The sequence below is a fragment of the Megalops cyprinoides genome, chromosome 7 (assembly GCF_013368585.1).
Source record: "Megalops cyprinoides isolate fMegCyp1 chromosome 7, fMegCyp1.pri, whole genome shotgun sequence".
NCBI lineage: Eukaryota > Metazoa > Chordata > Actinopteri > Elopiformes > Megalopidae > Megalops > Megalops cyprinoides.
In genome coordinates, this window is record NC_050589.1 from 17,495,539 (window position 1) to 17,519,480 (window position 23,942).

General features: G+C 44.2%; 1 protein-coding gene across 3 annotated transcripts in view; it reads right to left on the bottom strand.

Moving 5' to 3' along the window:
- Window positions 1-4,330: 4,330 nt before the first annotated feature.
- The window catches only part of sulf2b (sulfatase 2b), a 113,580-nt gene continuing 93,968 nt past the window's right edge, over window positions 4,331-23,942 (bottom strand). For 2 of the 3 annotated variants that reach the window (XM_036533485.1, XM_036533486.1), the window contains 16 exons: window positions 18,788-18,938; window positions 17,503-17,678; window positions 15,049-15,177; window positions 14,059-14,115; window positions 13,416-13,545; window positions 10,909-11,116; window positions 9,750-10,008; window positions 9,413-9,509; window positions 8,761-8,855; window positions 8,056-8,115; window positions 7,762-7,931; window positions 7,423-7,565; window positions 6,651-6,774; window positions 5,426-5,459; window positions 5,014-5,067; window positions 4,331-4,440 (listed from right to left, as the gene is read on the bottom strand). In XM_036533485.1, coding sequence (XP_036389378.1) covers window positions 4,410-4,440; window positions 5,014-5,067; window positions 5,426-5,459; window positions 6,651-6,774; window positions 7,423-7,565; window positions 7,762-7,931; window positions 8,056-8,115; window positions 8,761-8,855; window positions 9,413-9,509; window positions 9,750-10,008; window positions 10,909-11,116; window positions 13,416-13,545; window positions 14,059-14,115; window positions 15,049-15,177; window positions 17,503-17,678; window positions 18,788-18,938 — 1,918 coding nt within the window. In that variant the 3' untranslated portion in view covers window positions 4,331-4,409. The remainder of the gene's footprint in view (window positions 4,441-5,013; window positions 5,068-5,425; window positions 5,460-6,650; window positions 6,775-7,422; window positions 7,566-7,761; window positions 7,932-8,055; window positions 8,116-8,760; window positions 8,856-9,412; window positions 9,510-9,749; window positions 10,009-10,908; window positions 11,117-13,415; window positions 13,546-14,058; window positions 14,116-15,048; window positions 15,178-17,502; window positions 17,679-18,787; window positions 18,939-23,942) is intronic. The other variant, XM_036533487.1, reaches the window with a different exon arrangement.

The following is a 23,942-nucleotide window of genomic DNA, read 5'->3' on the forward strand; positions in this document are numbered from 1 at the left end:
TGGTTTCTCCCACTGCTGTCATGCTGATGACACTGAACTGTTTCTCTCCTTTGCTGTCTGATACTTGGGTTTCCTCACACATCTCAGCATCTGTCCTCATGGATACCTAATCTCCACCTGACACTCACTATGGCCAAGACAGAGCTTCAGTATATCCCAAGTCTTCTCCCTTCCAGGACCTAACCATCACCTCTGAAGATACCACAGAATACTGCCGCTTGGCTGGTTCACAATGTCCCCCAATTCTTCCATACTCTCCCACATTTCACCCATCCCTATTTTCCTCCACCGGCTCTGGTGAAGGCCTGCTTCCATTTCAAAAAGCTGATGTTAGTCTACGGAGTGGTGTGGGGAAAGACTCTGCCTTATCTTCAATCCATCATCCAGCCCTACACCCTGGCCAGGCCACTGTGCTCTGCCTCTTTCAGGAGGTTTGGCTAATTTTTAACATGGTAGTTTTGCTACAGAGTATGTGATAGTTTTCTGTTTGGAATGGTGTAGTTATTGTGTAAAACATAATGCAGATATTGTGCTACAATTTTGAATATTGAATATGTACTTGTGATCTCGGCATGGTTTGTCACTGACATGTTCAAATATGGTTAGTAGTGTCTTTGATTGTACAACATTTCATTTTATGAGATGCACTTTGGAGGTCGCTTGGGAGTGTCTGCTAAATGACAAAAATGTGAATGTAAATGAAAAACACGAGGCCCAGCTACTCTGTGGCATTGTATTGCTGCCAACTGGGTCAAAGCTATTAGACTATTCTTCCTTACCTAATAATAGACCCGTGCAGTAGGTGGGCAGCTCCTGCCCTGCTGGTGGAACGGAGGTTGGAGTCACATTCAATGCTACAGCACTATGCCTGACAATGAAACAACAAAGTAGGGGAGCTTGCCCCCGGACCTGCCATAGTTCTAGGTAGAATGAAGACAGTATTATTTTATGATGCAGTATGAGCCCCCTCAGCGATTTCTTTCTAAACCAGAAACTGGTTAATACCTTCACTGTCAACACATCTCATTCTGTTTTGCATGTTTGCAATACAGTCAACAACTATAGTAGAAAATCATCTACAGTTCCCTGTTAAAGTACACATTTTCACACATTCCAGTCAGGACTCCTCCAAATAAAATATACCATCAATGATGGTAACGACAAGCAACTTTGGTGCTTATGCAGGCACTGGAGGAATAGATACCTTCCACGGAAGGTGAGTCAACACTAACCTTTGTCTTATAGAAACATCAGCTGTTGAGACTGTAATGTGGGCCACCCATCTCCAATCAGCCCTGAATCTCTGTGGAAGGACTGTCATTGTTCCTCTGTGTGGGCACTTAAAGCAGCCATTACAGGCTGCAGTTAACCAGCTATTATGATTTATACCAAAATTGCTTTAACATGTTTTGATGGTATTGTGCACATACATCTAAATTCTCTGTCGTTTGTATCTTGATTTTTATTTGCGTATGCTCTTCAAGATACACCTTGTTTCTGCACAAAAAGTGTTTTTGTGTGTAGACCCCTAGTCAAAATGCCTGATTACCTGGAACTAACAACTTCAGAATGCTGTCGCAGAACATGACATGGGTTTGGGAGAGGTAACTTTTCTTTGACTTCTCTGACTAGACTGCTTCCTCAGCTTCAGGCTGAGATTCAGCCAAATGGATCCCTGGGAAGTGACTCTTAAAAATCACCGGGAACACAACTGAGTCACTGGGGCAGAGTGTAACACAGAAGTGGAGGTGGAGGCAATGGTCACAGTTTGCACAGACACACCAAATAACACCAAAGACCAGCTGTAGGAAGGGATACCTGGGCATTCAACACTTTATTCACAAACTAATAACTGCTATCAAATGTTCACTGGTAAACCAAAGGAAACAAAAATATATGTATGATAGATCTATGTACTGTACATGGCATTGTTATTTAAACTGCCTATTTTTTTCACATACAGCAGTCCCGTTAAAAGTGCTAATGAAAAGTCTGTATTCCTTCCTTCTTCTATTGTCTTTTTTGAAGGAAAGTAGGGACGTAGTAGTTCATGTCACAATGTTGTACAAAATTCAGTGAGGGGAGTTCTGATTGACAGAAAAAGGCTGTTAATTTAGGAAGTGCCTTACGACCAAAGGGGAAGCTATAAAAATCATAAGGCAATGCTATAGTTGTAAAATATTGTAATATCCATGATACAGAACACATTGTTGGATAAGTCATTTAGCCTCTTTTGTGTATTATAAAATATACTTTAACATTTACATTAATTGCAAAACATACATTCAAATACATACAGCAATTTAATATATTTGTTCAGACTGTCATAGCACCATGTATAGCGAGAACAAATAACCAGGAACAGCAATCTAACGTTAAAAAGAATGTGACATTTGTTAAATACACTTTTTCTTCTTTTTTTCTACGGAAAAGACGCACATAATATGAAATTGACTAATGCAATTACAGCATGTTGTCCGTGGAAACAGAGGTCCTCTTTCTGAGAATGAACCGTAAAGAAACAAAAGTGTCCTGTGTGTTTGTGTGACAGAGTGAATCTGATGGAGATGCTCTCCTTGTGACCTGGGGGTCACAAGGCTGTGCTCGTAGAAAGGGAGCCCCTGGGGGCTGCGACAGGCCTCACTCCAGACGTCTGCTTCAACCTTTGGCATTGTCGGTGTGCTTAGGACAAGCTCGCAGATGAAACAGCGAGATCGGACCTGGCCAGGCTTGTTACTTGGCCTCAGCCAGCCTGCTCTGTGTTAAAAAGAACCAGACATGGTCTTCGAGTGCGTCACCCAGTCCGCTGTTGCTGCGTGAGTAGTGCCTACTGGCTGGGAAACTTGGATATGAGCACTTTTTATTCGGTTCATTGACAGACCATCAAACACACAGACAGTAAAAAAAGTAAAATCCCGACACGGTACTTTGAGAGAGTGAAAACCAAGTCTTTTACAAAAAAGGTGGTTGTGAAATAAATTGCAACACTGAAAACAGATGGCACAATGGCACAGTGAAAAGAATGTTTAAATATGTTGAACGACTTAATGCCACACCAGCCCAAACCCAGCATTAGGGATGGCATTGAAGGAGAAATGCTTCCCCTCAAGCTCTGATTGGGCCGTGTTTTAGGGAGTGTTGGTAGAGGATGCATGTACCACTGTATGGGTCGTGGGATTCATCATCATACAGTGGGATGAGCTTGTACTTTTACCAGTGTAGGGCAGCTTGCCATTAGTTTCAGGGCCTCAGCTCAAAGCCTGAGGCCAGACCAGAAATCTGTATAATCAATGTGCCAATTATACTACAGAGAGATGCTGAGGAAAACAGAGGTTGCCACACAGATAATAGAAAAAGGTGAAATCAAGTATGAACACGATACAAAAAATTTACCGCGTAATCTGACAAATATCAAAAACAAACTTGTGTTTTTTTTGTCCCCCCCTTCCCCAACCCCGACATGTCCTGTATAACAATAGCATGTGCTGCATTTGAAGCCTTGATGATCTCCTGGTGAAGTCTCTTTCACATTTCTCCAAATTATAGAGGGTGTTGCTAGCAGTAAAACGCTTCCCTGGGACAGTGGACATTGGTGGCTATGGGAGAGGAAACCGTGCTGTCACTGTGGAGCTCGGTCAGTTTCGAGAAGGGTGTTGTGATGAGGAGGATGAAGGTGCGAGTTCAGGGCAGTGATGTCCGATCTGTGTCACGTTGCCAGGTTGCAGAGCCACAGAGCTTACGGTGCTCTGTTTCCTCTGCTTTATTTGGGGATGAATTACCCATATGGGTGAGGAGTGGGGGTTCAAATGGCTGCCCCGAACGTCTCGTCCCGGGCAAAGTCGCTGCAGTCGCAGGGAATGCTGTTTGTCCTCCGGCGGGCCGGCTGTCCCCTCCGAGGGTCCGCCTCATCCTCCTCCTCGTCCTCCTCCAGGCTGAGCTGGCCGTCCTCCAGCAGCTCGTTGAGGAGGGAGAGGGAGAGGGCCCAGTCCCCGCTGCCCTCCTCACCGGGGAAGGCCGGGGAGGAGGGGGAAGGGGAGGGTGCCTCCTGGCTCAGCCCCAGAGCGTCTCGCAGGGCCTCCGCCCCGGCCTCCCGCAGCAGGAGGGCGGGCGTGGCCAGGGTGGTCAGGTAGATGGCGGAGGCCGACTGGCTGGTGGAGGACACCAGGGTGTGGCCCCCTCCTTCCCCTCCCTCCCCTCCCTGGTGGGCGCGCTGGCGCCTGTCGGGGTGGTTGAAGTTGCCCAGCAGTGCAAACATCCTGTCCACGGCCCCTCCAAAGTTGATCCAGTCCTCCAGGCTCACGTTGAAGTCGAGTTTGAGATCATAGGCGTGCTCGTCAAGTCTGTACAAGGTTTCAAGTTCTAACCAGTTGGTCTCCCCGGGAAGGTCCAGGTGGAGGGGCACCAGGGCCCTAGCCCTCCCATCCTTCCCAAATCTGTCCTCTGATGAGAAATAACCACAAAACACAGAGAAGGACATGATTCTCATGGGTTAGGAGTTTCCCAAGCTTTCACCTTCACACGCCCATAATGTCCTGTGCACATTGTCCTAAACCCCAATGGAAAATCCATTCCACTAAGGTTTTGTGAAACTGCCCTATTTAGAACACTGGACACTATATTGGCATTGTTCATCCTTTATATGGGTATAGAACTGATGGTGGAATATCTAACGCCAGCCAAAGTTAATGAAAGAAAAGTAAGTGATCTGAAAAAACACAAGGCACATGGAGAGAAGAGGAAAAGAAAAGTGATTTGAGGCAAAGGGGGGGGCTGGTTCCCCCCCCTTCGGCGCGTGAGAACTGAACAGAGAGGCATGGCTGAAATGTGAACGACAGCACTAATCCACATGATCCATTAGCTTCATGCAGAGGGGAAAACAACAGAGAATGGTTATTGTGAACTGGCCAGATGTAGCATGCAGCTAACCAACACCGCCGAGTAAAAAGAAAAGGCAAGTTAAAGGAACGGGTGGCTGGCAGCGGTGCGCGAGGAGTGGATGGAGTCCAAACTCACAGCGATTTGGAGGTGGGCTTCTTCACTTTTGGCCACTTTCGACGATGAAACTGCCTGATGTACAAGCAACAATAAGACAAACCGTTACGCCGCCCCCTCAAGCGAAAAAGAGAGAAGCTGCTCACAGGTAGAGTAACCCCCTGTTAAAAGCCCTGAGCAATATTTTCAACAGCGAGAAATCATGCAAGATGCAGAAAAGACAGGAAACAACTGCTTCCAAAGCAGCACATAGAAACTTTTTTGTGTTCAAGTAAGAGTTATGCTTGTAAATGCAGTGTGTTTGAATAAATACAAAATCTGTGAATTGATTTTTAAAATACATTTTCTAGTTCAGCCAATCAGTACCATTGGCAAGGGTTTAGTGGTAACACTGGCAGTGCAGAGTGAAGTTTAATTTAATGAGCAAAGATACCTGTATTCATCAAAGCTGCTTCGCTCTTTACCTCCTGAAGAAGAGACAATACCATCAGTTAGAAAATAGAAACACAAAGGTATTACATTAAGGCACAGTCCCAATTCCAGCCTTAGTGTCCTTATGGCCAGATGCAAACTCACTGCAATGCATGATGTTTATAATTCTGAGTAAATTTTAGTAAGCATTACATTCTTTCAATCCCTGTGTGACATTTTGCACAGATCAGGGCAATCACCTGATTGATGATACTGTGTGCGTACTGTGAAACAGATATGTCTGCTTTAATTCATTACTCAATTTTAAGGGCAAAGCTCATTGCAGTTAGATTGAAACTGGTCCTTACAAAAATGTCCTATGGGACAGGCCAATTTGCTCAGTTTGTATGGGATTCTGGCCAATTTGCATCTGATCCTTACTAGTCCTGTAGGACATTTTTGTAAAACTGTTCAAGAGTAAATGAAATTAAGTTTAAGTAACAATAAATCAATGATTAATACTATCATCAGTTATCAATTAATTTTAATTTAGACTAGAATTATTATTTGTCAAAGTGGTTCAGAACCTAATTACCATATTCTGCCATTATAAACCTGGAATATTTCACATTTTCCACACGTAAATAACATGTGTTATTTTCTATTTAATCTAATAAGGTAATGTATTTAAAGAGCTCATTAATCACAGGAAACGTAGTGACTGAAAAAACAAAGGGAACAGAAAGCGAGGCGGGGCTTTGGCCTGGTGACTCGTGAGGATGGCGATGATGGGATGCCGAACAGACTCAGACTTCAGACTTCCTACAGTACCACTGGACCTGTGACCACCTGCTGCATGCGTTTCAGTGTGTGAGTGTGTGTGTGATCACCAGTCTCCAGGTTGCAGCTGTGGATTTACTGTGGGGTGTATGAGTGTGTGCTTGTTTGAGTAAGAATGTGTGTTTATTTGGGCATTCGGATGTGTGAATCTGTGTATGTGTTATGTGCTTTCATGTGTAAGTGTGTGTGTATGATTGTGTTTGCGTACTTGGATGTGTGATTTTGTGTATGTAACTGTAAGTGATTGTCTGTTTGACTGTTTGCATGCTGTGACTATGTGTGCGTGTGCGTATGCGTGTGTGTTTGTGTGCTTCGATGTGTCATTTTGTGCATATATCTGTGTGTGTGTGTTTGTATGTGTGCGTGCGCATGTGTGTATGTATGTGTGTGTCAGATGTCAGACTCACCGATCTCCAGGTTGCGAATGCGGGGATTACACTGCTTGTGGCCCTTGCAGCTACGCAGCTCCATCAGCTGAACGTGCAGCTGGTTGAGAACATGGCGGTCCAGTGTGTTCACTGCATTCATCAGCTGCAAACAGAGAAGAGTCTCAGACACTGCTAGCAGAGACAGGGAACAGTGACCCTATCCTAAGTGATGGTTAGTGAGGAGAAAGAGATTTACCTCAAAGGTACCTCACTTTGAGCGTATCATTAAGATCCTAATATCTGAAATAATGGTCATGGTCAATCTCATCTGCCTTTAACATGAATGTATTAGGGCAGAGAACTGATGGATACTAACCATGAGTTGGACATGTTAATGTACATGTTTCAGGTAGACTACTGCAGAGAATTAGAGACATCAGCAATTATTGCCAGTGTCAGACTGGTGCTCTTTCCATATTTTAAAAAAGGTAATATGCTCACGAACAATCAACACATGCTCTGATATGTAAGGGCTAGTCTTGCAGGAAAAGTGGACTGATTAGGATTCAGTGTTACCAGAAAGTATATGATTATGGACTTTTAGATGGAACTCCATTCTCATCTGCAGTTATGTTTTTTGGGTACCCAACTCAAAGCTGTGCTGTGTACTTGAAAATTGTGTTTTGAATTTAAGTTGTGTTTTGTATTTTTTGCACTTGTGTTTGTGCTTGTATTATGTTCTGTAAATTTCCTTGGATATGAGAACTGAAAACACAAATAGATAACAGAGAAATAAGCAAACAGAATGTACCTGGTAGGGATCAGTGTTGAGGTCAAAATACTCCAGGAACCCAGTGGCAAACTCGCAGAACAGGAAGTTGTGCGTCTCATTGATGGTCCTCATGCACCAGTAAGTGTTGTTGTTGGCGCTGGTGCAGGCACAGAACGGACCCACTGGGGGGTGGAGGAGAGAAAACTGTGTGAGGAGCACACATAACTCTCCTGTCAGGCTGGCATGTCAGAGTACACGCTCCATCAGCGTTTACATCCACATTCAGATACTGAGCAGAGTGACTTACAAAGAGAGTGAGAGTACGAAAGAAACGTGAGCATGCAGGTGAAGGCTGGCCACAGAGCTGCAGTGCCTTACTTGTCCAGAAGGGGGCGGTCTGCCAGTGCTGGTTGTCGTGGGTGAAGCAGGTGAGGCCGGGCATGCTGCAGGTGTCATTGTTGCGCAGTCTCTTCAGCAGCTTGCGCAGCTTCTTCCTGCGTTTCTGCTCCTTCAGAAGCCACTGTTTCTTGTCCTTGTCCAGCATTTTCCTGTTCAGAAATGGACAGCTGGGCATTCATATTTCAGCATCACAGGCTGTTCATACACAGACACATTTAGATATATAAAGATGCATGTTCACACACACACACACACACACACACACACACCTACCTGAAAGGGTGGATACTGCTTCCTTTGTGTCTGAGCTTCCCCTTGTGTTTAGATTGGTACCTGAAACAAAGGAACACACAGTGTTGTGGCAAGTGATGTCATAACAGGATCAGGGGTGTGTTCACAGGGTGGAGGGTGTCCACAGTAGTCAGAGAAAGCTGAGTCATTGTGAGCCACTGATACACTGCTGACTGTCCACAATCTACATTGTCTGTGTGTTGATATATAAGTTTTGATGTAGTAAATCAAGAATCTTTTAATGCAATAAGCTTTGTTTTTCAAAAAGCTGGTGTTTGACTTTGAAACTGTACTACCATTGGAAGCCACAGGGAGGAGATGTAAGCTTTGCAATACCTTACCACTATGTTGATTGTTTCCCCACACTGGTGTTTACCCTTACTGAACATCTGAATAGTATGGTACACTGTTCCCCCGTTATTGAACTGGCATATGCTGTTCAATATTAAATTAAAGTTGAAATTTAGATCCAGACAAAAAACCACTATCCTGTCAGCCTTTTACGAGTTGTGGTACAACAGCAGAGTGACCTATTGAACATCAGTGTCTTGACGTGACAGTGTGGAGAGTTGACTTTTGAAGCTTCACAGACACAGTGTGGTAGAGTGAATTCCATCATTCCGTTAATGAGTGGGGTGGTTCTGAAAGTTCCACCACAGCTCTGGTGGTGTGGTACTGCACACTCACATGTATCTGTTACAGTCACACTCCTCAGGCCGCGCCCTCTTCAGGTGACCTCTGACCTCACGTAGGTTCTTTATCTTCGTCTGCAAGGTTTCGATCTACACAAACACACACGCATCATAGATTCATGGAAAAGTGCTATAATGAACCTGTAATACATGTAATAATAATATAAAATATAGGCAGTAAATGTCAATTTAGTAATGAATCTATGATAATATATGATAAAAACAATGAGAAAATGGAGAAAAATATATAGGAGTGGCACTTTTAATCATGATAACATTAATATAACTTAGCTGGTTTGCAGATGCCCATATCCATGATAACATAAAAGATATGCACAGCTAGATATAGTAAGTATAGTAAAATAATTCCGGCTTGTACACTGTTGAAGGGTAAAACACCTGTGCCACACCCAGAATTACGATCTTTATTCTTGTGTCAGGACTACCTTACTAAACACTACACCACACTGCTACTGCAATGACACATATTCTGGTAATATAAGCGAACATTATTAAATTAGGGATTAGGTTAGACCCCTGCAGAAGAAATATTAATGACATAAATCTCTTAAAAGTTGTAACTGTGCTCTTTGCAAGCATGAATACACTTTAGATATGCATGAGAAGTCCAGCAGTGAATCCCCCACCTCATGGTCAATGTGCAGTTTGTGGTCCTTCCACGCCTGCAGTGACTTGTACAGCCCCATATCACACTTGACCGTGTCATTGGCCAGGATGGAGCACCTGAGGAGAACAGAACAACAGCACTGCTCAGCAGCCGTGCTGCTAACGGATACATCAGTCATGTACTGCGCAAAGAGATCCCTCTTGAGGTGAGAGGGAGCATGATCTTGATACATATCTGTGTTACACTGGTAGAAATTCTCTGGGATAAGAGATACCACAGCCTCACTGTATAATTACACACACATATATTGCTGTGCATGCATGCAGACACACACCCGCACACACAATCTCTCTCACCTGTGGGTGACTTTGATGGAGGAGGGCACGATGAGGCTGTTAATACTGGTTTTGGGGCTGACGGTCACTCCCATGCCACTGAAGTCATCGTCCTCTTCATCCCTAGACCCCAGTACTGTTTCTCTGACCTGGCTAAGGTTCCTGGGGGCCACAGGCTGGTACCCATCCTCCAGGTCCACAGCATACAGGTCCCCGTCCATCTCCAGGGAGACCGAGCGGGATGAGCGGTTCCGTGAGTAGCTCTTACTGGACTTCAGCTCTGCCAGAGTTTCAGGGAGGAGAGTGTTAAGTCAACACTATCTACAAGAAAACGTATTCATAGCTTATGAGCTCCATTACTCTTTTACTACCTACTGCCATTACTTTTATGACAAGGATAGGTACTTTATTCGTAATATTCCAGTGTATTTTCCTTGTTCTCCACTAGGTGGTGATAAAGATTTGCACTTGTAGTTATTGGCTCTGGTACTTGTCCTCCATTCCAGGTGAAACAAATATCTTTAAATCTCTATAAATAAGATCTGAGATTCATGGTCACGGTCAGAGAGAACAGTGTTCAGATTATCCTTTTTCCTGAAGTGTGTTCTTAAGCAGTCTTTTCAGCAAGCCAATGAAAAGTGCGCAATGGACATTATGCTTTCCCTCCTGCCTGACTGCAACTCTGTCTGCTTGCGGCTGCCATTGGTTTAATTTGCTACCTGTAATTTGTTAAGTATCATGTTGCAGGAAGACAGAAAGACAGTGTTTGCAAGAGCAGCCCAGTCATATGATCTTGGCACAAATCAGACATGGGTTTGGAGATCAACAATACAAAGGAGACAGAGAACATTGAGAGCATTACTTTAACGTTGTTAGCGGGAGGATTAATCAGATTTATAAAAGAACAAAGACCACAAATCCTCAGCGACTGATCTGTACCGCTGACCTTGGAGCAGACGGTGGCTACAAGCAGTTTCCACAGAGGCCCTGTCTGATCCCCCCTGCATTATGATTATTTTCATTAAAAAATTGTGTACAGTATTGAAAAGATTTATGAATAGAAAAATGGGGCAGTGTAGATGGAACAGGGAGATAGCGGCCAGGGTCTGGACCAGAGAGGGTCGCGGCGGCTCTTTGCAGCTGGATGCCTACAGGGAGTGCAGGTGCTCCGCTCACTCACTCTTCTTGGAAAACAGCTTCTTCTTCTTGAAGGGGCTCATTCGGAAGCTGGGGTAGCTGCAGTCGCAGCCATCCGGGTCCGCGTTGCGCCCGTAGAACTTGGACTTGATGCTGGGCAGGCCCTGCTTGCGTGTGGCGGAGAGGCTGGCCATGCCCTTACACTTGTAGAGGCGCAGCTTCCCGGTTGCATCCTCCACACACTGCCACTTCTACGGGGAGAGAGGGCGGGGGGGAGGGGGGGGGGGAGCGAGATGGAGGGAGGGAGGGATAGGGACAATCAGAGAGAGAGAGAGAGAGAAAGGTCATTTCCACATATAGACATACAATACACACAGACATACACACACACACACTTGTTTGCATTACAACCCCCTAACCTTTTCTATAGAACGAAGCCTTCTGTAGGTGAGAATACTTGTTTACTAATGTTTTTATTTGAAAAGAAAACTGAATCTAAGAAGTATATAGGTGAGAATTTGAGTCTTTCACTGAGTTAACGCCTGAATCAACTCATTAGTCGTATTTCCTTGAACGGTTCAGCAAATTACCATGTGATAGAGGGTGCATCTGCAGAAGCTCTCTAATTACGCTTTTAACTACAGATCTTTTAATCACACCCGGAAAGACTTACATTGCCAGTAATTAATTCCGCATGTTTTGCCCTACAGTGAAGAAAGACTAATAGAGATCTGTAGAGCAAGAGTCTCCTGATTGTAAGTCACAAATCACTGTTCACTGCAAGAGCTAAGCGCTATTTGAGCCAGGCCAGCGACCAGGATGCCGTAGCAGGTGATGTTACTGGATCAGTAGGGGGCACTCTTTGATCTGGACCAAATCAATGCAAATCAATGGTAGCAGTGACACTGTGCTGTAGGTCCTTGGAATGACACATTGCGCTGTGATCTTGATGCCATGACAATTAATGTAAGTCTTAACCCCAGTGTTTAGGCTGTATTCAAATCATCCTCAGTGGTAATTGACTAGATCATTACTGCTTTGCCACAACTTATGGTGAGCCTTCCAGAGCAAAATACCACTTTGTGTCACTCATATGCATGGTGAATTGGATAAGTTACTTTTTTTCTGTGAAAAATGCAAGACATTATTATCCACCTCATCACAACCAACCATTTTATATTTTCAAAATGATATATTCTCATTAGTGTTCATTAGTGGTATCAACGGTATGGTGGTAAGCAGAAGATTAGATATCTTTACTTGAAAAGATCACATTCAGCATATTGTACAGAAATACATTTGTACTGTCACCGTGGCTGAAGTAAGTCACCTGGCAAAGGGAGGCCTTTGACTCAAATGCACTCAAGAGCTCAGCTCCAGGTTTTTCGAATCCCTCATCCCGCATCAGTCACAATGAGCGGTGACACCTGTTCGCCTCTCAGCCGACGGCTGAGGAGAGGAGAGCGGGCACCGCCTGGGTCGGGGAGCGGGTGAAACTAATTGCTGGAATCTCTGCGGGTCAGTGGGAACGAGGAGGCTCTCCGAAACACGCTTGGCCTGACTTCACAGTCTCCATCAGCCATGCTCGCTCACTCAACACCCGGCTCTCTTTCTCTCTGGCCCTCTCTCTCTCTCTCCCCTGCTCATCCCCTGCCAGACTTGCGTTCTAACTTTCTGTCTCCTTCTCTCCAATTGTCTGAAAATGATCTGCAGCCAGTACCAGACACTCTTTCCCTTTGCATCGATTCTGTCCTGTCTGGTAGAAGATTATTTTCTGACATCCTTTCTTTACTTTTGTTTACTGCATTAACGTGAAAGCCTCTGATTCTGAGGCTGATTTTCTTTCACAAAAGGAGTACAACTGTGATTAACAACAGAAAAAATAGGTAATTGATTAAAGCCGAGGATCAAAGAGGGGGAGAGAGAAAGGTCGATTTGCCTTCATTCTGACAGCCTTAAGAGGTCTAGGTGGTGGATTTTAGTTAAGAGAAATTTAAATGTTCAAGTTGATAGATGTTTGAACTCAAGGGAAAAGAGCTGTTTCTTGTTCCCCCTCATTAGTGAGAACAGTACTCTTCATGGGTTTGGCACAGAAGTTTCTGATTCTCTCTGCCATTAGAAAGAGTTCTGAGACACGGTGTACCTGCATACCTCCCCATACTCACCTCAAACATCTCTCTTATCAAACCTGCAAAGACACCTGAATGCATGTCCCGAATGCTAGAAACTCCCCTTGAAGCTACTGTCCCTGACTCCAATTAGAGAAAATCAATTTCCTTTTACCACCCAGTGATCATGCAAACAGAGAATATGGGTCGAATGTTGGATTTCAGTCCAATTCAGTGCTGATAGTGTGATATTTAAAGCATGCCAATTCCACTGGACTATATAATTCAATAACAGGCTGTTAAAATACGAAGAAGTGCATTTTATAATACAAGATAAAATGCTGAACAGATGCAGGGATAAGATGTGAATACACACACACACATATGTATGTAAGTGTTTGTGTATGTGTAAGCATGTGTAAGCATGTGTAAGCGTATGTACCTGTCCCAGCTGTTCGCAGGGTGTTTGGTACTCAGCACGCTGACACAAATCCTTCACACGCTGGTACTTGGGTAGGAAGTTCTCTTCCTGAGCCACCTCCTTCCCATCATCCCGCTTGTGCAGCAACTTCCTGCAAGACATGAGACATGCCACAATGACCCATTGTAATCTACAGGACATGTCCAGACACACTGATTTAACTGATAAAGGAGTAGTACCCCCCAATGCAGTAGTTCCAATAAAGTACCCATATTCCCAGATCCCAAATACCAGCGTACTGGTATTTCTTCTTTATTAGTGTATCTATCTCAGTACCTTCTGTATCTGATTGCCCAGTACCTGGGAGATCATGTATGTGTGTATGTGTTGTGCTGTATGTTCAGCAATATGTAGTCTGATGGCGGTTTTTCCAATCGATCTGAATGAGAAAACCTTTCGAACAGAGTGGGGTTCCTGGTATTGTGATGCAAACTATTTTTTGAGAAACTAGTGGTGGATGGGAACCACTCCCTGCTGTGCAAAACCGTTACAGGAGATAAAAGGCTTAGCCCTGCAATATAGTTAATGGACCATAATATTTCCTGTTTTTTCAAGCCTGACAAACAGACACATTGTAAATGCACAATTATTTTTTACGACTTACCCTCTCTCTACCAGGAAAGAGTCTCTCCATACTTTCCCCTTCTTGTTAAACTGGAACCTGCCATTAAAGGACAAAAGACGTCATGGTGCTTGACAAAGTTAATCACGCTGCAGTGCAGCACATCCAAACAGCACCGCTGGTGTTGCGCTATACCATTCCACAACAGCAACACAATGAGACTGCACACCCAAGTTCATTTCAAATGAACAGAAGCCAAAGTGCCAAGTGCATTAAATTGCAGAGGTTATAAAAAAAAAACAAACAAACAAAAAACTACCATGAGTCTGCTGACCTTTCCAGAGCGGCGTACGTATATGAGGTATTGATCGGCTAAGGCTCTGTCTCTCAAATCTCAGTTAGGAGCCGATAGCAGCGAGCATGCCGCCCATCAAGGAGACAGAGGGACAGAACCGCCAGGGAACAGACCCTCGCTTCCCTCAGACCATTGCCGCCTCTCTAACCCCCCCCCAACCACCTCCCCCCCCCCCCCCCCCCAGCCAATTTCACAGCCAGCCAAGACAATTTATTTCTTATTACATTCAAGAGTGCTAAGAGAGGTCTCCATATTGGAAAGTTTCCGTTTTCTCCAGCCTCCCGTTCACACGCTCACATCTCCGGTAAAATCCTCTGAGCGCTCTACAGTATTACTACGCGCGCCAATGTCGAGGCGTCTTGGGGAGATGGAGAGGATTATTCAATGTTTGTTCTTAATGAAAGCAATATCCAGGCAGGAGGAACAGTATTGCCGGGGAAGTAATTTCAGTAGGTGCCATGGCAACGCAAATCCAAGCCAATCTGATCTTTTATTCAGTGCCATAGTTCTCAAAGTATGAGGGAACAATATAAAGCCTTAAAAGCTTCAATGTTCATGTCCATGAATGTTAGGGCGAGCCCTTGTCATAACATCATCGGAGACTGGCCCCTACACATTGTCAGTATTGGCCCTGGATACAGCCAGATAATGTGTCATTTGGCCATTTGTGTTTGTACCTGTTGACAGGCTTCTCTGTGTCCAGCAGCTTCAGGATGGACTTGCCGTCCATGTCGGGGGGGATATCCATGCCAGCAATGTCCAGGATGGTGGGGGCCAGGTCGATATTCAGCACAATGTGGGGGTTGCTGTGGGGAACAAGGAAGTTTGGTTAAAAAAAAAAAAGAGGACAACCAAGGTCACTAAAAACTGCCCTATCTAATCCAAGATGTCAGCTCCTTTCATCAAAAGCAAGCCAGGAATGAACAGAACTGAATGGTAACGGAGCACCAAGTTGTGAGGCACTGAGAGAGAAATGCAGCTTTGCTGCTAAGGGGAGGGTTATCTGCAAAGGTGATATATGTCTCCAGGAACATAACTTTCAGGCTCCACTGCGAGGGAGATTACAGAGATTGACAGTGAGCACTGGCTGAAGGAGATTATTGAGATTGACAGGGACCTCTGGCCAACTTGTGGAAGGGTGGTGGTGGAGTGATGGTCTGAGAGTCAGCCATAGGACAGACCTCTGGCAAAAGTGCTGAATAATGGCCACAGATACAGAATCACTAGATTAGTCACAGGTTCTGTTTGGGCTCTCGAGTGTATTGGTTGGTAAAGGCACTCCCTCTAAACGCTGGCCCAAAACATTGCAAGTTAGAGTCTTGGCACTGTCATTTGCTGACAGTGACCTGAAGTCATAGGTCATAAGTCATAAGTAGCAGAACATAATTGGCTTTGGCCCTGCTGGGGTTGGGTGGGTTATGTTAACCAGAGTATTCTTGTTGGAGCACCTTCTTGTGACTGGTTAGACACCTATGAGTTAATCAAATGATATCAGTGAGTGATACACCTATCCTACAATCAGTGTTCACTGTCTTCTGGTGTACTGTGGGACTGTAATGTGAAAACAAGTTGGTTGCAAGTGAGTGCATCAGAAGATTGCATATGTCTCCCGTGTGAGTGTAGAGGATATTGCGGTGAGGCTATCTTAACGTACATTTGGTGATGCTAAAGACACAGTGAAAAAAAGTGAGAAAAACTTTAAAAAGTTTTATATGACTTCTGCAAATCCATAATGTCTAAAATGACATCCTGAATTTACATACAGACAGGGATTGGTTGCTTTGCCTAAAATTATAGAGCAGCTTCTCCAATAGAAAAAGTAATGCATTCTGGTATTTCTATTTCTAATTCAAATTGTGATGGCTTCCCTTTGCACAGACAGGCCTTAATAGTACTGGGAAAATAAACAGTGAAAGGGAGCCTAATGCAGAGCTGTCTCCAATGAACCAGAGATTACCAGGCCTGATCTACATTACTCCTCCTCTACATCCCGTTATTGCCGCCACGTATCAACACACAGCTTGGCGATCTGATGAGAGGGAGAAGGGAGAGAAACAGCTTACAAGGTTGTGTGGATTACTCTGGCCTTTTTCCAAGACAAGGGTGTTGTGTGTGTGTGTGTGGGGGGGGGGGGGGGGGTGGCAATGAGGTAGATTTATTTTACAGTCAGATAATCCCTTCACCAAACACCAAACACAACCCATTGACTTTACCCCACCCTCAGTTTGCCTTGCCTGGTGGGACAGACATTCTCCACTTGCCATTGGAGCCCTTTTCACACCAAACTGTAAATCACCTCACGAATAATCTAATCTTCTTAGCCAGTGAACGGTTAGCAGAAACACCCCGCTAACCAAAGGTTAATGTTATTACTGTACATAAAACCACACAGGGGGCCACCAGAATCTGTGCTCATGTGTCTCGCATGGTTCTGAGACCCCAGTCGGTGTAATTAGGTTCAGCGCCTGGAAAAGCTGTGGGGTCAGGGTACCGATTTAATCAGGCTGGATGACCAACCCTGATCCTGGGTCCCAGGAGAGGTCAGAGCTTACGTGCCCAATTGTGTGTTGCTAAATTAAATGTAAAAAATCATTAAATGTGGAAGAATAAAGCAAATTGAGAAAAAGTCCCTCCCCGAGCAACACGGCAGATGTGGATGTCCTTTGGTTTGACTATAAATAGACTGCGGCCTCTCTCTCTCTGTGGTGTGGTAATCCTGTGAGTGAACCCGTGGGACAGGCCTGTGACTGTTCGGAGGATTTGAGATAATGCTCCAGTTGTGCGCACGGACCCTGACATTGAGCAGACAAGAATGCAGTTTCTGGGAAAGGGGGGTGGCAGTTGCAGTGCAAAATTGCTGAACTCTCAACCGTTTCTGAAGCAGTAAATTTGGTAAAAAACAGACTCAGGAATGGACACAAGGAGATGATTTGTGCAGCTTTATGGGGGAAGGAGTGGAACAATTAGGCGGTGTTTAAAATGATCAAGTAGGAGGAAGAAAAAAGCTGCTTAGGCATTAATAGATAATAAATAACATACAGGATGGAATTTAGCATGAAACTCAAGCTGTAAATTCAAAAAGCTTCTCATCCTGTTTAAATGACCGTTTAGACTGAGGATTATACACTTACATGGTTCCTGCCTCTACATTGGGGCCTCGTATGTAGAATGGCACACGGATGTCAAACTCATAGGGCATGGACTTGCCCTTGACCAGGCCGAACTGGCCGATGTGGTAGCCGTGATCTGCCGTGTAGATGATGTACGTGTTGTCCAGCTCGCCAGTCTCCACCAGCATGTTATAAACCTGAGGCAACGACACATGTGTTATAGACCCGTAAAAAGACAGACATTATGGATATACAATCCATAACCCATGACCTTACACTAAGAAATTCTAGAATGCATATGAAAATTGGCTGTATACTTTTCATATGACACATCAGACCCATACACAGTATAGTAGTTCACTGAAAAATCGCAGAAACTTTCCAAAGGCTCTAATAATGGACTTATGAAATAAGTAGAAATATGCACTTTTACAGAAACATCTCAATTTAGAGAGACATGGATTTAGAGTGATAAATTCTTGTCCACCATAATCCTTTTACTTATTATGGATAAAATATACAGCACAGGGAAAAGTCAAGCCGAGACCTAATCATGAGGGTTCTGCATTTGTTTTCAGAGCAGTCTATGCCTTTACGAGTGGTTGAACTGTCATGACCCCCATTCCAGGCAGCAGAGTTATGACGCTGGAAAATTGAAGTTACTCAGACACAGTTTGAGTCCAAACTGCAGGAGCTGTGAGTGTAATTTGCAAAATACAGCTGACAAAATACAACGTACATGTATGTGCTTCCAGGTAAACAAAATCATCCGGTCCAGCGAGCAAAGAGTGAGTCATGGTCCATCATTTTGCTGTTGGTTCTCCAAACAATCGCGGCTACTGTGATGCTCTGATAAATATGTGTACTATTCCAATTTTTATTGCAAACATTTTATCTTTGTGAAGCTTGTTTTCCCCCCACCGGAAGTTAATTGAATCCGATTTACGGGCCCTGGGGTGTAGTCACAAACAGTGCAATAAAGGCCCGGGCACATCATTCAGCCCAAGTGGCACTTATAGCCGCAGTGACATCGGAGAGAGCCAAGTGTCCCCCTCACTCACAGACAGAGCGTGAAGCCCATCCGGAACGGCTCTGATTTACAGACACTTAGGGGTGAGGAAATGAATCTGCTCACAGTAGCTTGCCCCAGCCCCCACCCAATCAGGAGCCGAACATTTATTAGGGTAAGTAATCTTCACACTCGACTGCCTCTCTGGCATCGCCATGACAACGGCACCGCTTGTGCTGAGGGAAGGGGTGGTCGGCAGGGGTGGTGTGCGGGGTGAAGGGGTGCGACGGAACTCACCCTCTCCACACAGTCATCCACAGAGAGCAGGGTCTGCAGCCTCTTTCTCTGCAGCATGTTGGTGAACTCCATGTGGATGGGCTTCATGGGGCCCGTGTAGCGCATGATCCAGTGCTTGTCCGGGTTTGGGGCGTAGTTGTAGCTCGGGGTGCTGGGAAGGAAAATGGAGGGAATGGTGAGAAATTTGAGAAGCAGGCTTCCGAAAGGAGACAATTTTTTTTTTTTGACAAAAAAAATGTTAAACAGAAAGTGAAGCAGTCTCAGGACACATTTATCCCTTAACCTTGGCAGAGGGTTTAATGAACCCTCGCATGTCCACTGAATATGGTTTGTGCTTCCCCTGCCTCCTTCAGTTTTCATCCAGCATTAAAGTGTCATCGTGGTCAGGGAGGCAATTATATTGTTGCTGCACAAGAAGCTTATTCTTATGCGTGAAGCTAGAACTGTATACTGGCCTCCCTTTTAATGACTTCTGTGAGCATGACATCTTTTGCATCTCCTTGATATTCAAGAGGATATAACATCTTGTAGTCAGAGGAGTCATATTGCCAGAATACTTGAGGGATGGGAGTATAGAGAAAAAAGGGCATCTCTAAGGTGGTTCTACAGCATGCCCTCCCTAAATTAGGGTGTTTCTTAGGCACAGGAGAAAAACAGGCAAGGTGCCAAGCTCCTGCCGCCCTCCCCTCGTCTGGTGAGACTGGGGCCTCCGAGTGAGAGGTGAAAGTGAGGAGGTGAATGTGAACTGCAAATGACTGCTTTGCTTGCTGTGAGAGGCCTATCGATGCAGCGGGACACAGGTGACTGAGTGGACGCAGCTCTGTGCTAAACGCCGAGCTCATCGTCATTCAGATCAGGCCTGAGTGTCTGCGCGGTTCGATGCCTGCATTTGGCAAGCGCATTGTCACCCTGGCCGCCCACCCATCCACCCACCCCCTCGTCTCAGATTGCAGATTGTGGAGCAAATGTAGCCCGTGTGAGCACAAGGACAACCCGGCCACCATCCCCCCCCCCCCCCCCCCCCCCCCCGGTTCGAGGGAACACCCAGGGAACAGAAATCAAAGGCCAGACAAACACAACAAATTATCAGTAAAGTGACCGACACACAAACACAACATTTCTCTAATTGGGGTTTAACTGACAAAGTATGAGAGGTGTGGTTGCAGGCCAGACGAAGTGGTGATTTTTTTTTTGCTGTGGTGTTTGCTGCAGGGATATTGCATGAAGGTGATGAATGACTACTGGTCCTGACTGTTATTAGTTTGCCATGTATTTATTCAGTGCCGCACTGCTCCTTCATCTCTCAGGGCCGGTGGTGGTAGGAACAGTCCGTTCAAGAGGTGGCGTCACAGCCATCTGAATTATCTCCACCAAACAAATGACTCTCCTCTGTCTCTCTCTGTCTCACTCCCAGCTTTATTGCTGGAAGCACATTTTTATTAAAGATCATCCCCCAGTCGGGAGTGAATCACACTGGCAGTGTCGCTATAGAAGAGAGCAGCGTATAACTGACAGTCTCCATCTTAGGCTATTTTAATCACACACTCTACAGAGTGGGCATATACTGCAGGCACCCAATGCACAGGGCTAATACTGGAAGGAACAGGAACAGAAAATACAGGAAACAGTTTCACCACCTCAGCTAAGAACACAAAATGATTGCTGAAAGATATTAGGAAAAAGATTTGTATTCATAACTGCAGAAGACACAATCCTTAAAAATTCACCTGAGAGACTGCGCTGTATTGAACCATGCTCACGTTAATTTCAATCAATCTGAAGCAACCTCGCAGAAAAATTGCGAAGAAAACTGAATGTGACCTTACAGGTGATGTTTCCCATTAGGTACAGGCCTAAGGCAGTCTGACACATATTTAGAAGAAGGTACAGTATAATGATATGTATTCACTGTCATGAGACTTTAGTCAATTTCAGTCAATTTCATATTTCATTTGGACATTTTAGAGAAACTATGGAGAGCCAATAGAGAAAAATGCTATTCTAGCCTGGTAGCTCCAATGTAATACAGCCAATATTCTAACATAACTGTATCCTCATAGACATGAAATGTCATTCTGGTGAATGCATATGTGCACAGATGTTTAAATTGCATTTCTGTGTTTGGTTTTTAATGGTAAATAAAATAATTATCTTAGCCAGCATAGTAGCAATTCTATTACCCAACATCAACTCAATAAATGAAGACTACCTGCTGTTCACAGCTTTAAAATACAGTAAGTATGCAAGTGACTACACTGTTTGTCAAGCCAATCAATGTTAAATATAAATAAAGCCATAACAGCTAAGGAAAAATGGATACATCATTCATTAGTTGTTTCATGGCAGTGCTTTATGATTTGAAATACATATTTTCATTTAGAGGTAAAATATCAAAGGATGAATGGAGAAAGAGAGGACAGAAGAGGGAAATATATTTTTTAAGAAGCAAGGCTTTAGTATGCTGCTATATTTTAAAATTTTTATTAAAAAACATAACCACGCCAACAAGGATAATTTGACGCGTCAAATTACAGTGCCATAACTGTCATCCAAAAATATTTTGATATTTAATATTATAAGAAATCACAGTCATTTACTGAAATGTTAATTTCTGGTTTATTTGAGCACCCACTTTGGCTCATATTTCTCATAAGAAGATATTATTCTTTCTAATGATCATGTAACATCAAGTCTGAGACAGAATCGTAATGGATTTACACCACCTCCAACATTCCGATGTTAACCTCTGTATGCACAAAGAGGTGTGCACACTCTCTCACACATCCCTCCCTCCCTCTCCTTCGCTCTGTATCACAAACACACAGTTTATTTCTCTTTTGGTTGCTAGGGAGATGTGCTCTCATCTAGCTGAAGCATTAGCCTGGGTAATCCCTACGAGGGGGATGCGTCTTTTTATGTGTAACAGAACTTAACACTAAGGAACCCCCGCTGTGACCTTTGTAAAGGCTGCTGTGCGAGCATCATCAGGTAGGATCAAGGTAGAAACCCACTCTCCACTGACTGCCAGACACTTCTCCCATGATGGACACATAGAAGCTTCACTCCTGCTAAAAAGCATGGCCGCCACTAGAGGCCCTCATGGCTAAGCTGCTTTACCAGATCCCAAACAGCGATTAAGGATCAGTTCAATTTATTTATCTCAGGTTTTCACTGATTAAAGGCAGATTTAACAAGCTCCAAGCGCTGCCCGTGGTAGGTTTTAGGACTCCAGAGTGATTTCTTGGCAGAGCCTTACAGTCCAGCAGGTTAAATCTCCCTCTGTCTCTGCTGCCTGCTATTTATTGCACAATGCATAATCCTCTCAATCCAAACAGGTTTCCTCCAAGTCTCCAGATGCTCCAGACCTGGTAAGCCATCTTTGCTTAAAAGGAAAAAAAATCTGATTGTTTGGGTCAGGGGCAATCACTAGTTTCAGAAGCAATCATCTTTTTTCTCTTTCCTTCTCAGAAATAAAGTTGAAAAGAAAAAAGGAGAGTGGAACAGAAAAAGCAGAGTTTTCATGGTGGGTTAGGGACCATGATGAGAATGGATGGGAAGCAGCATGTTCAGGTTGGTCTGGGGGAATGTGTTTTTGAGGTTTTTTGGGGGAGTTGGAGAATAGAGGTTAACAATTTTCCTCATTGTATCTTGAGGGACGTCCTGGGTGTGCACAGATATGATGATTTTTAAGCTGGGTCAGGGACGGTGGTTGTTACTGGAGAGAGAGGAATTACTGGAGAGCTGGGGGAAATGTTGGGTGAAAATAGACAAGAAAAGCATGCAGACATAACAATGTATGGGGATAAAAAACACCCAAATATGATTTTCATCCTTTGTTTGTTTTAAAGGTGGAAAAAAGGATAAGTGGTGGAACTTGCCCTTATATTCTGTGGGGATAAACGTGTGCTACCTAAATGTAAGAAATGGAAGAAATGGAGATGGAAGGATGGTGGCAGTGAAGCAATTAAAAAAGCAAACACTGAAAAAGCACTGAAGACAGAGTCTTTGTGATGTTAATGGACCTTTACTATCATGGGAAGAAGCAGAGAGAAAAACAGCTAGGCTCTGTAGGCTTTTATGAATCTTTCTCAAGTGGCCATTTTGAGAGGTCCCATTAGCCAAGAACACTACATTACTGAAGCTATCAAAATGTGCAATTCTTTTCAAAGTTGGAATTAAAAGCACCATCTAACCCATTTAAAATGACAATTTAAAATATGCCTAAATTAATCCTTGGTGCAAACTAAACTTAGATTCCTTGTTTCCTTTGTTGCTTTTTGAAAAGTTCTACTCGACTTTAAACTGCACATTGATACTATGCTGTCAAACACAAGGTAAGATGCCTTTCTTGCAGGAGTAGAATACTATGCTAAGTGTTAAGTTCTGTATATTTTAATATTTGAATTTCCACAAGTGAGCAGACAAGCATATTTGTAGAGGTGGACAATCTGCCAACAACGTCTGCAGCTCACACTCCCATCTCCATCTACCAGAGGAAACCAATCCCTCTCTGATGTCTTAGTTACTGAACATGAGTAATGAATCTGCAGTTAAATTTCTTACTGCCCCGGCGATATGGAAGAAACAAAGGGACAGCAAGGGGATTGGGTAGGATGAGATCATTGGTCTGGTGGCTGGGCGAGAGATAAGAGGCAGGGGGTCTGAGAGGCAGAGAAAGAAAGGGAAGGGTGGGGGCCAAACTGAGATGCTGTTGGGGCTATGATGTAACACCCCTGTTTACAACCACAATGCATTCCGACAGCATTTCACATCAAATTACCATGCAGGCTGGCCACGCAATTTGACATGCGGAATTTCGCTTTGCATTGAAAAGTGACTGCTCAGGGTTAAATCTCCCACACAGTGCAGGCACTGGGCTCTGGAATGCCTCATTGAGATGCCTCTCGGCCGCACATCTGAAAATCATGCACAGTACAGACAATTAACCAGCATTTCTAAAATTATGGGCTGTTGGCCTAACAATGACCAATGGCCTGCCCTACCATCTTGAGGGTACATAGGAAGAGGTTCTATTTAAAAATTATCCCAGGGAAAGTGTTTGATGTGACATACCAAGGTATTGGACATGTTTTAACATTTAAAAAAGTAATCTATTCTATTTCCAGCCCCACTTTCACACATGACATAGACACAT